The sequence below is a fragment of the Corythoichthys intestinalis genome, chromosome 3 (genome assembly GCF_030265065.1).
Source record: "Corythoichthys intestinalis isolate RoL2023-P3 chromosome 3, ASM3026506v1, whole genome shotgun sequence".
Taxonomy (NCBI): Eukaryota; Metazoa; Chordata; class Actinopteri; order Syngnathiformes; family Syngnathidae; genus Corythoichthys; species Corythoichthys intestinalis.
Window position 1 is genome coordinate 47,772,460 of NC_080397.1, and position 13,600 is coordinate 47,786,059.

At 37.2% G+C, this 13,600-nt stretch overlaps 1 protein-coding gene across 7 annotated transcripts in view; it reads right to left on the reverse strand.

The window, feature by feature from the left end:
• grid2 (glutamate receptor, ionotropic, delta 2) overlaps positions 1-13,600 on the reverse strand; it is a 1,093,502-nt gene that overhangs the window by 369,491 nt on the left and 710,411 nt on the right. For all 7 annotated transcript variants that reach the window (XR_009062687.1, XR_009062690.1, XR_009062688.1 and 4 more), the window contains exon 6: positions 9,954-10,127. Coding sequence is in view for 3 of the 7 variants with exons in the window: in XM_057831225.1 (XP_057687208.1) it covers positions 9,954-10,127 (174 nt within the window). In the remaining 4 variants the exon portion in view is untranslated. The remainder of the gene's footprint in view (positions 1-9,953; positions 10,128-13,600) is intronic.

The window sequence follows — 13,600 nt, forward strand, 5'->3', positions numbered from 1 at the left end:
TGTTTCTCATGGTTGAGGTTTACCCATGTTGACAATGACAGGCCTCCAGTATTTTCAAGGGGGAGAACTTATTTTACTTACTTACTTACTTATTTTACTTTACTTTTACTTATTTACTTATTTGCCCCACTGTATGTGCATTGTTCTTATATTTCTATAAATATCCTCTAGAAATTTAATTTACTTCCAGATGAATAAAGTTTGTTTGTTGTCGTTTTTCTTGGAATTATTTTAAATAAACGGACATGCACTTGGCAAACCAGTGCTGACATAAAAGTGGGTATTTTGCAAGCTTCAAGTTAGCTTCCCTTTTCATGTGAATCAAGTGTGACTCACTGCCAGATGCACTGTAGGCATCTAAACTAAACACTGTTGTGCTAAAATGACATTTTCTAACCAAAGAATTGTTTTAACTCCAAACACAGCCAACCTGGTTCTTTCACCCTGCAGTCTGACCATACCTCCATGTAGCAAGGCGGGGGTGATTAAGCCGTGTGATGGATGACACTGTGATTTATTACGACTCTCCGCTCCCCCCAAAAGATAACGAGACGATAATGAAAAGACTGGCGGCAGCAGCCACTGCCATTGCACACATGCAGTTGACGTGTGCCATCTCCCATTAATTAAGCACAGTTATTTCACAGAGGCGCACGCCAGCAACACCACTGCTCATGCATCAAATCAGGACTCTGTGCAGGTCTATCTTTAGACGTCTGCATGTACAAATAATCAAAGCAAAAGCGCACACAAAAGCCCCAACGACAATGCCCGCTGAGTTTCATTTACATTTGCAAGCATGCCGCTTTTCTAACTGGAACATGAGTCAGTATTGGCTACTTTGTAGAATGACTTATTTATATTCGTACAGGAGACCCTCATTCTATTGAACTAGTGATGCTTGTTAGCCTGCCAAGTTACAAGCAATGTCTTCAATTTGTACAAGCTAACATGTCAAATGCGTGTTTGTTTTTGAAGTGTAAACCACGGCTGAAAATTAGCTGACCTAAGCAGTATAGGAATATATATACAGTGCCTTGCAAAAGTATTCGGCCCCCTTGAATCTTGCAACATTTCGCCACATTTCAGGCTTCAAACATAAAGATATGAAATTTAATTTTTTTGTCAAGAATGAACAACAAGTGGGACACAATCGTGAAGTGGAACAACATTTATTGGATAATTTAAACTTTTTTAACAAATAAAAAACTGAAAAGTGGGGCGTGCAATATTATTCGGCCCCTTTACTTTCAGTGCAGCAAACTCAGTCCAGAAGTTCAGTGAGGATCTCTGAATGATCCAATGTTGTCCTAAATGACCGATGATGATAAATAGAATCCACCTGTGTGTAATCAAGTCTCCGTATAAATGCACCTGCTCTGTGATAGTCTCAGGGTTCTGTTTAAAGTGCAGAGAGCATTATGAAAACCAAGGAACACACCAGGCAGGTCCGAGATACTGTTGTGGAGAAGTTTAAAGCCGGATTTGGATACAAAAAGATTTCCCAAGCTTTAAACATCTCAAGGAGCACTGTGCAAGCCATCATATTGAAATGGAAGGAGCATCAGACCACTGCAAATCTACCAAGACCCGGCCGTCCTTCCAAACTTTCTTCTCAAACGAGGAGAAAACTGCTCAGAGATGCAGCCAAGAGGCCCATGATCACTCTGGATGAACTGCAGAGATCTACAGCTGAGTTGGGAGAGTCTGTCCATAGGACAACAATCAGTCGTACACTGCACAAATCTGGCCTTTATGGAAGAGTGGCAAGAAGAAAGCCATTTCTCAAAGATATCCATAAAAAGTCTCGTTTAAAGTTTGCCACAAGCCACCCGGGAGACACACCAAACATGTGGAAGGTGCTCTGGTCAGATGAAACCAAAATTGAACTTTTTGGCCACAATGCAAAACGATATGTTTGGCGTAAAAGCAACACAGCTCATCACCCTGAACACACCATCCCCACTGTCAAACATGGTGGTGGCAGCATCATGGTTTGGGCCTGCTTTTCTTCAGCAGGGACAGGGAAGATGGTTAAAATTGACGGGAAGATGGATGCAGCCAAATACAGGAACATTCTGGAAGAAAACCTGTTGGTATCTGCACAATACCTGAGACTGGGAAGGAGATTTATCTTCCAACAGGACAATGATCCAAAACAAAGCCAAATCTACAATGGAATGGTTCAAAAATAAACATATCCAGGTATTAGAATGGCCAAGTCAAAGTCCAGACCTGAATCCAATGGAGAATCTGTGGAAAGAGCTGAAGACTGCTGTTCACAAACACTCTCCATCCAACCTCACTGAGCTCGAGCTGTTTTGCAAGGAAGAATGGGCAAGAATGTCAGTCTCTCGATGTGCAAAACTGATAGAAACATACCCCAAGCGACTTGCAGCTGTAATTGGAGCAAAAGGTGGCGCTACAAAGTATTAACGCAAGGGGGCCGAATAATATTGCACGCCCCACTTTTCAGTTTTTTATTTGTTAAAGAAGTTTAAATTATCCAATTAATGTTGTTCCACTTCACGATGGTGTCCCACTTGTTGTTGATTCTTGACAAAAAAATTAAATTTCATATCTTTATGTTTGAAGCCTGAAATGTGGCGAAAGGTTGCAAGATTCAAGGGGGCCGAATACTTTTGCAAGGCACTGTATATACTGTGTAATCCATGCAAAGAACTTTGTAGCACCTCATTTTGCCAGTGGTAAAACGCAACAATAATGACGAGAGCAGTGTGGTATGAGGTATCAAACTGCAGAAAAGGGAAGGACTTTTTTTGCTTTTCTAGTTCATCATAAGTGATGCAAATGTCATACTGTCCCAAACTGCAGGGGCCATGATAACAAAATCAATATATAATAAAAATTTCAAAATAAAAAAGGAGCTCAATCGTGTCAATGACGTTGGGATTTTTCTCTTATCTCTCCCTCGCTCTTTTTTTTTTTTTTTTTTTTTTTTTTTTGACAGACAGGGAGATGAGATAAAAGATTAAAAAAAGATCAAACTTTCTCATTCCCTTTGGAGGACTAACACTTGTCACATCTCTCCCTGAATTCTTGTCTTTTCTTCTGGAATTAGAAGTGAAAAAAAAAAAAAAAAAAAAAAAACATTGAAGGCTCGACAATCAGTGAGCTTTGCATTCAATCATGAATTTGTGTGTGTATTGGTGTGTGTCTGCATGTGAGTGGGGTGAGTGCTACTTTGCTTCAGTGCAGTGTGACCATAAGACTTTCGTGGCCACTGTTTCAATCAATTAAAATCGATTATAATCATTTAAGAAAACAGCACAATAAATTTGATAATAGATTTTTCGCGGCAGTTATGAGCAGTAACGTTTGGTTCCTTGTTTGTGTGTAATGTAAGGCTGCTTGTGCGCGCCAGTGATTAGAGCAAGAGAGAGTTCACTGCTGCAACTGCTGCTGCTGAATCAATAATATTGTAAAGTATATATTATAAAGTATCGAGAGTAGATTGTCTTTGTGTTGTTAGCCAGTGTGACTCCGTCAGAGGTGAGTAAATGAAGCCAATTGTAATGTTTGTATTCTTCGTTGATGAGACGTTAGCATGGAGCGCTAAGCTAGTTAGCGATTATTTTGGGAACACTTTACAATAAGGGTCCCTTAATTAACATTAGTTAATGCATTTTTAGACAATAACTCATGTTTAAGTAACATGACAATAATTCATTTAATCCCCCATCTAACATTTATTAATATACTAATTAACATGAGTTAACACATTAGTTGATGCCTTTCAAGACAATAACTCATGTTTAAGTAACATTACAATAATTAATATAATTGCTTTTGTTAATATATTAATTAACATGAGTTAATGCATTAGCTAATGCTATAGTTAATGCATCAGTTAATGCATAACCAGACAGTAACTAATAGTTTGGTGAAATTAAAAAAAAATATAGAGGCCTATTAGTATAGGTTTACGGTTTAGGGTTAGGGTTTGTTAACTTCAGCATTAATAATTTCATAGTTAAGGGACACATGTGCTACACTTTACACTAAGGGTCCAAAAAGCATTTAGTAATGGTTAATAAAGGTTAAGAGGGGGGAACTTAAGCATTTATAATTTCTTAGTTAAGGGATATGTGTGCTACATTTTACAATAAGGGTCCAAAACCATTCAGTAATGGTTAATTAAGGTTAAGTAATACTTATGAAGTACATTCACGTGAAATAATACCAGACTTAAGGTTAGGTTAGGAGCACCCAAGGACTCACAGAGCAATGTTTCTCATTTTAAAATAACAATCACTTACTAGTACCATGAATGCACTAATGTATATGTGAATTGATGTTATGTATTATATACAGTATATTATCACCTTACCCTAAGTATGATATTATTTCACATGAACGTACCTCAAAAGCACTACTTAACCTTAATTAAGCATTATTGTATGTTTTTTGGACCCTTATTGTAAAGTGTAGCACATGTGTCCCTTAACTAAAAAATTACAAATGCTTAAGTTACACCCCCCCGTAACCTTTATTAACCATTATTGTATGTTTTTTGGACCCTTATTGTAAAATGTAGCACATGTGTCCCTTAAATAAGAAATTATAAATGCTTAAATTCACAAACCCTAACCCTAAACCTTAACCCCATACAGGCCTATCTATATTTTTAATTTCACCAAACCATTGGTTACTGTCTGGTTATGCATTAACTAATGCATTAGCTAATGCATTATGTTAATTAATATATTAATAAATGTTACATAAGCAATTATATTAATTATTGTAATGTTACTTAAACAGTACTTATTGTCTAAAAATGCATTAATGATGTTAATTAAGGGACCCTTGTTGTAAAGTGTTACCATCATTTTAAACTTGTGCCTTAAATTTCCATTTGTATTGTGTTTTGGAGAAGCATATTAGCACTTGAGGTTTTTTTTAGATAGTAAAGTTGTCTCGTTTCTTTTTATAAAGAAATCACACACATTAACCCATTCACATAACAGCTTAGAGTCTCCTTTCAACACAAACTTTGTCAAACTGTCAATTGTCATACAAGAGAGTGCGCTTTGAAATTGGATTTGGATTGTATTTATGAACAACTGTTTGATAAAGAAAACTAATTCTTTCGTCTGCCTCCTGCTTATTTGATTTTTTTTTTGGTTTAGTTTCTTTAAATAAAATAAGTGAGTAATTGACATAATTTATGTCAGCGCTTTGACCACAAGAAAAAAATGTCAACCAGCAGCACTTTTTTTTAATTTAAATGACCAGGACTTTGTCTGATTTGTGAACTGAGAACTTGTTTTTAAAACAAGACAGACTTTATTGATCCCCCATAGGGGAAATTCAGGCATTATGTTTTATACTCAGAGCATTTATCAATAACTTTAACAAGTTTTTTATCCTTAAAAAAGTACAGTAAAGTCAGGAAGCTGTAATAAAATGTTATTTTTGAAGGAAATAGTCATCCATTTTGTTTTCATTGTTACTTAAACATGCCTAAAACAACTTCAAGTTAAATTGTGAAAGTAATTGAAAAAAGTGACATTTGTCCGATTAATTGATGATAAAAACAATTGTTAGTTGTAGCCCTGCATTACAGGGTAACTTCGCAACTAATTTTAGCATTGCTATGGTAAGGAATTAGTAATGAAACTGAACACATTTGCATTCCTTTTGATTATGTTAACAAACAGTATCTTAATTGTTTCAGTTTGAAATTTGTTCAATTCTAGCTTTTTTCAACGCAGCCAACTCACTGGCTTCAAAGTGCGAGAAAATGTTAACTGCAGCCACACTTTTTTTTTCTGAACGAGAAAAGCTTCGAGTTCGTGTCTCGAGAGGGCGGGACCAATTAAAGGACCATTGCGATTTTGTGTGGCAGCAAAAACAATGTGAAGTGCAACAAAACAACAACTCAGCTTGTTTTCACAAAAATATATGTTATATATAGTGTCACATTTTTTTTACTGGGTTACACAAGGGAACCTTGTAGACTTGTTTTACCGTTGCCGTGCCGAGACATCATCATAGGCATGGCAGAAAAGATACTCCATTTAACAAATTTCCATGTCTCATCAAATGTGATCCTCAGGGCTCTTGTGCAGCCACATAAATCAACAGCACATAGATTCAATTTAATACATTTTGTCCTGGCACGTAAATAAGAGTGCACTCCCTTTGGTGTCGCCAGTCTGATGGCAGCTTGATGACTCGCATGCATACACACACACATACACACCATCATAACTGCATGCATATTACTGCCTTAGGGAACATATTAAGACGAAGGAGAGTACACCAAGGAAGAAAGAAAAACATAAGTGAAGGATAGGGGGGGAAATGTCACTTTGCTGAATTATGCACATGTAACATCAAAGAAGAATACTGGCCAACTTTACGTCAAATTATGAACAAGACACAAGGAGAGGACACCATCATATTAGCCAACCTGAAGTAATTGAAAACTACAGCACTTTAAATTGTTTTGAAGTCCAACCCATGAAAATGCCACCTACAAAGCCGTCATCTGTCGACAATGAAGGTTAAACACTTAATGTCTTTTAAAGAAACAAAAAATCAAAACAGTTTTTATGTCCAAGTGCAGAAATGGGGGTGAGACTATAAAGGCATAAGTCCATTTTGCGAGAACAAAATAAAAGGAAGATACTTTAACATTGAATAAATTTGTTTGGATAAAACATAGCCAATGTAGAAAAACATAGTAAAAGTAAACATATAATTAAAGTTTATTTTGTTTATTTGTATTAGGTAATTAATCTGCTGTGTCTGCCACACACTAGGATCCACAGCGAAACTAACAACTCTAAATTGCGTGTGTAAATGTACATTTATGTTCCAAAATATAATGTGATTCCGAGTTCTTGTGATATTTGACACCTACATCATGGACAATACACTAACATATGAAAAATGAATGGCAAATAATGTTTCAGCAACGTCAGTTCTACCAGTAGCTGTTCCTGGTGGTCGCCCGGGGCGGCAAATTGTTCTGGCTTACGCACGTGTGTGATCGTCTACTATTATAATTGGCGCCCCGAGCTTTGCAATGACGCCCCCCTGCAGACTGCGGGTACTGTCTGCACACAACACCACAAGGAGAAGGAGGTGGGGTTAGAGTTAGGATTGGATCAGTTAACAGTGTCACTCACCTATGGTTGACTTTGATTTTTAAGGCTGTTTTACGCTTCAGCTTAGCGGTGACTCGATTTACGACCCTACACCGGTGACTGACATGCACTTCCAAAAATATCCAGACTACGCGTCAATTCAACATGCATGACGTGAACATTGAAGTACTGTAATTGGTCCGCTCAGAACGTTGTTTCCGGTTCAGCACAACATCACCGCTGTTTTCAAACATTCACAAACATCTTCTGTGTCGCCTACACTTCAATATTTGTATTAACAACATTTGTTTGTTCATTATTGATTAGCTGCAGCTGCAAATACACACGTTCCATCTGCATTGCTGTCAATGACCGGAGGAAAACTAAAGAAATTCGACAACAGTCCCCCGAATTTGTACAAAGACAAAGCCACACCCCTCCTCTAGTGGCATGGCGGTGAATTACAGAGCTACGCGTGCCCTTGACACAGAACTTCAAATGCTCAATGATGACCAGTGTTGTTAATCTTACTTTAAAAAAGTAATTAGTTACAAATTACTTTTCCCAAAAACTAATTGCATTAGCAACTCAGTTACCTGAATTTAAGTGTAATTAGTTACTTGGCAAAGTAACTGGTGATAATTTTCATGTTTTTTTTTTTTCTCAAAAAAAAAAAAACAAAAACAGGTCACACAATGTGAAGTTTAAAGGGTTTTTGGGACAATTGGCTGTAGCCCAATTTTTTGCCCTAAACTTAACTAGACACAGGGGTATTGTGGATATTGCGATAACTAGATGGTAACCTTTGCTATGTGTGGAAGTCATTTAATGCTGTGAATCAACCGATAAAGTTGTTAAAATTGCTCCTGTTATTGTCTATTTTCGACATGTGTAAGTTTTAAAACTGTTTCATCATTTAAAAATAGATTTAAGTTAAGTTTTGCCGATTTAGGAGGAATTTAGATAAAAAGTTACTTAGGTTTGCTAGGAAGGTTCTCTACAACAGAGCCTTCCTGAGAAGTCTACTGCTTTAAGATGGCGGCTGTTTACTAACGCATCTAGTTCTTTATTATACATGTTGCTAATACCACCGTGTCTGTCATTTGCATCTAGTTCTGTATATATGTGATATCTACTGAAGCATCATGTGGGCGTAGTTTGTATGTTATCGGCTACAGTCAGGTATTATTGTAGCCACCTAGCATAGTAGCATCGCGTTTGCAACGGCGCCACACTACCTTGCCTCCTCCCCACTCCTCTGCTCTCGCGTCTCCGTACGTCCGTCTTTTTCAGACTTTTCTCGCGTCAGTCAACCAACATCGTAACGCATAGTAACGCACGCCTTTCCCGCCTCAGTAACGGTAACGGCGTTGCCAAGATGAGAAAAGTAATTAATTAGATTACTCACTACTGAAGAAAATAACGCCGTTAGTAACAACACTGATGACGATGTAGGGTCTACGCCGTCGCTCCAACATCACCGGAATGCTGAAGCATAAACCAGCCTTTAGTGTACAAAGAAATGTATATATATATATATATATATATATGGGAATATTTTACCCAGATGTACTGTATAATATGCACCGGGTATGTATTCTTTCTGTTAAGAATGATTCATTCATTCAATAGTTTAGCCTTTTAATTTATTTACTTGCTATTTAGAGCTGTGCTTTTATTTTGGAAGTATTTCCGGCTCTGCGTTTTCTGGGTTATATGTTGGTTTCTTTAATAGCGATGCGAGTATGCCTTGTAACGTTCGTTAAAGGCACTGCAAATAGATAGTGAAAATCCTCTCAATGATTGGTGGAGGAATCGTTGTGTTTAATGTGTTTTTGTGTCCGTTTTTTTTCAATCTTTCGCACACGTAATTTCGTAGTGGTTAGCTTTTTATCGACTGTTGACTGTTACCATCATATTAAAATAATTAATGTGAGCAGTGAATGTACTGGTTTGAAGGGAGATAGCATGCAAATACTCACAGTAGTTGGTTTATAGATGGCTTAATGTTTAGTACGGGTTACACATTAAGAAGTCTGTGAATGTTGACTATATGTTATCCACCAGATACTAAATGTGTACATGTATGAACACCTGCATGTTAGCCCATTAAAGTAATTGAGTTATCTCCTGTGCTCTCTAACCGGAGCCACTGTAGTGGTGAAAATGTCTGAGCCAACTCGTCACAAATACAATCTTCTACACTTTCTTTACTATTAACGTGTTTGATGTTAAATTATATCCTCTATACCTCTTGCACGTGTATATTGTTGTGCAATTTCAACTGCTTTGATAGTGTTAATAAATGTAACATTCTTAACTAATATTGTGTTTTGGTTATTGGGTTGTTCAAAGTACACTTTATATGCTAAATTTTGTGGGTTAACCGTTGTTGGTTTTTGGTGATGGGTTCTGTTTTTTTTTTTTTTTTTTTTGAGGTAAAGGGGGGCGCCAAAGTGTCTTTTCGCCCAGGAAACCATGTAGGCTAGGACCGCCACTGGGTTCCACATCAAACCCAATCACTTATTTACAACAACGGTAAAAAACCATGGATTAAAACAACTCAATACATTAAAATAAACTGTAGACAGAGACTGACAGATGGATAGACAGTGTACTTTTTTTTTTTTTTTTTTTAAACTGGTTCTCATTATTTCGTACTTAATCACAAGCATTTTGATTAAAGCTATTTTGTCTAATCATTAGTGGGAAGAAAATTGAAGGCTGGAAGATAACTAATAAACAATGTATAAAATATACATAGCATAGGTTCCATAGATTAGATAGTTTTATTTAATTACAAATGCCAGTCAGGGATTTGGCTAGACGTGGACTAACCTCCAGCTGCTGAGCCTTGGCGTTCTTAGGGTCACAGAGGGACGTGTTGATCCGGTGGTTGTGCTTGACACAACGCTGAGTTGTGTTCTGCGGCATGGGGAAGGTCTGGCGTACCAATGTCAGCCTACCGACCGACTTCATAACCAACTCTTGCAGGTCGTAATCAGAGATCTCCTGAGAATACAGAGGATGAAGAGGATAAATAAAAACCCTTTTCCTTCAGATGTGCTAAATGTAAACTATTCAATCTTAAACCTGAAAAAAATTGGCAAACATTTTGGACAACAAACTTTCAAATAATCCTACAACTGTGTAAGACTAAATGTATGAAGGCAATTACAAGCACATACATGTATGTTTTATGGGTGATATATCTTTTGATGGTTCATGTTAGTGGTCAGAACTAACTAGGGAGCAAATGGATTACCAATATTTACTAATCCTTGTAAACTTCTAGGCTGTGTAAAGCCAACCAATTAAATATATACAGTACTTTATTTCAGTAATGTGATACCTTTTCTATTTTGTATTTTCATCCAATCCCACAATTTAAATATTAAAAATACATTTTGTAGATAAACAATCAAACAACATTATCAGTCTTCAGTTATTTGAATAAACAAATTTTGCATACATTTTCCAGCTCACCGACAAGCCCATTAATACAGAATATCCACAAATCTACTAGACGTCTATTCTCAGATAGTGCACAACAAAATTAACTTTATTGCACGAGATGACTGCACTTTTTTGCGGATAACATAAGGTTCACCCACATACACCACTAATTTTACAAGCCAACATTGACTGAATAAGTTATTCACGTTCTCTCCCACTTATCAGAACAACACAACCTAATTTCTAGCTTGTTTTAAGTGTTTATGCTCTGCTTCAAAAAGTAATTTAAATATATATATACACTGTAATTTTCGGACTATAAGCCGCTACTTTTTTCCCTCATTTTGAATCCTGCGGCTTATAGTCCAGTGCGGCTTGTTTGTTGATTTATTTGGGTCAATAGGTAACACTTTGACATGATTATGACACTATCATGGCCGTTAATGAATGCTTATGACAGATGTCATTAAGCATCATCTGGCAAATTATGTCACCAACATTCCATATATGTCCAGCTCGGATCTTTTGCATCTATTCAAAAGTGAGATAATTTGCCGGATAACACAAAATGACATCTGTCATGATGTCATTAATGCTCATGGCAGTGTAATGTCATAATTATGATGGTCTTATGACAGTTTTATGGTGCCACTGTCAAATAGTTTTACCAAATACCAGAGCTAGCAATTTATGAAACAACTGGAAGAGCATCTGAAGAAATAATTAGCACAGAACACGAATTTGGATTATTATTTAATATTTGTAGCGCTACAATGCATGCTAGGAGGCACGTTCGATGACAACAGTGTTGACAGCAGGTGGTAGCAGAGGTTGACTGTCTCCCCCAAAGGAGCAGTGATGGCCAAATGAAGCTTCTTGAAGCAATAAAGCTTTGCAGCCAATTGGTTCAAAGCTTTATGGTGGTTCATTTGGCAGGCATGAAAATGGGTCAGGGGTTAAAAAGGTGAGAAGGGTGTGGAGGAAATATGTTCCAGTACACTGTATTGTACACCCCAACAAAATATTGAGCTCTGTCGACCCACACTGTGTTTCAGCAGGGCCATGCAGAGACCGGTGGAGGGGTGGGTGCTCGTAGATCAAAAGGGGCACATGAACAAGTATTTAATACACCTTAAAACAACATAACTTCAATTTTAACCAGCTTTAGATAATAATTGGCTGCAACTGTGACATACTTTAATTGGGAGGGGGCAACAGTGAATAGAAATCAAAACTGTCATCAACACTTTCTGGCTGTGACTCAGTCAGTCTGCCTCTTTTCTTCCTTCAACCTCTGCATCAAAACTTCCTTCCTCAACTTGTTCATCTGAGAACAAACCACATCAGATGGTCACTGAGCCACCAACAGCACAGTTTTCTTAAAACTATTATTTCATTATTATCCATACTTAACAACTCTAGCACCTAATGATTAATAAAGCAATGACATAAAAATCTTATAGAAAAATAACATTGTAATTGTGTTTATAATTGGATTTAATACCCGACTATCCTTGCAAACTTGTTCTTACCAGGTCTGCTATTCACCCAGCTGATGAGGTATCCACTGCCTTTAGCAGCCTCATCTAACTCCTTTTTTTATCCCTCAATCTCCCTTCCCTACGACGCATGTCTATGTAATGAAATATAAACAGTTAAAAAAACAAACAGACTCCCCGGTGGCTTTTAGTTCTAAAGCTTTCTTAATTTCTTTCTCACTCAATAACGATGCAGTTAGATTTGCGTTTTTATTATTCAATCAAAAAACAAAGTTACTTCTATCAAAAACAAAGTTGCTTCAATACAGTATATACTTTTAATCCCAAAAAGTAGCTTCAAAAAAAAAAAAAAAAATGTTTTTGATTGCAATAATAAATTTGAGACCAAAAAAGCATTTGAAAACTATTTTTCTTGATTGAAACAAATTTTTCCATTTAAGTAATGTTTTGCGTTTGGGCCACATTTTGGCTAGGACATTTGTGCCTTTATTATTCAATCAAATAAGTTGCTTCAAACAAAAAAATATATATAAAAAGAAAAACTTTGCACATGTGCCAATCACCGTTTACCAAAGCCTGAGAGGGTTTGAGTAGACTCACTATGAAGCTTTTAATAAAGCCAAGCATTTTCTAACTACTTTATTCTTGTTTAAAAATAATTAGGTGGGGCAGTAACATGTTTTAAAACTTATCATAATTCTTACATTTTGAAGTGCTTGAAAACCACTTATAAATGATACTTTAGTGAAAAAAGTGAAAAAACATGTCTTATATATATGTATCTTTTTTCCAATGTAAAATCTGAATAAATGCATTGAACACGCACAAAAAATGGGGGGCTACTTCGCGGTTTTCACTTATTGCGGCGGGTTCTGGTCCCCATTAACCGCGAAAAACGAGGGATCCCTGTATTTCTGAAAAGCTTTAAGAAGCAGGACTCATTCCCACCACTCGTCGGGCCGCTGTTGTGCCGACACCGGCCGTCAGCTCAAATCCAAGCCGAAAATAACGCGTCTCCGGCGGACGACGGGAGCGATGTGAGGCGCCCCCTCCATCCGAGAGAATGCCGCTTAATTTGACTCAACAGTGTGTTTCTTCGTTTATATTACCGCTAAATACACAAGCTTGACGCCAATTTAACGGGAGCTATTTTTTTTCATGGGAGATTTGGCTACCTCTGGCAGTGTTCAACGCAAGCTGCAATGAATGGCATTAACTTTTTTATATCGCAAAACGTGAAAACGATTGAAACCATTACTCACCAAATTCAATCTGCTGGCAAATACAGGCAAGTGTGTATGCTGCGCTCTGGTCTGCCCCGATGTGGATACGGCCTGCTTTTTAGCTTTGCAATGCAACCGAAGGCTCTCCGAGCACTCCATGTACACGCGTAAGGAGTGCGCGCGTTTGGAATCATGGAACGCAGCTTGGGCCGATGATTGGTTCTCGTCAGCGAAGCATCTAGAAGGATTTGCTGACTGTGTTCTTAAGTGCTCAGTTTACGTACTAAGTTAATCACATGATGATAAT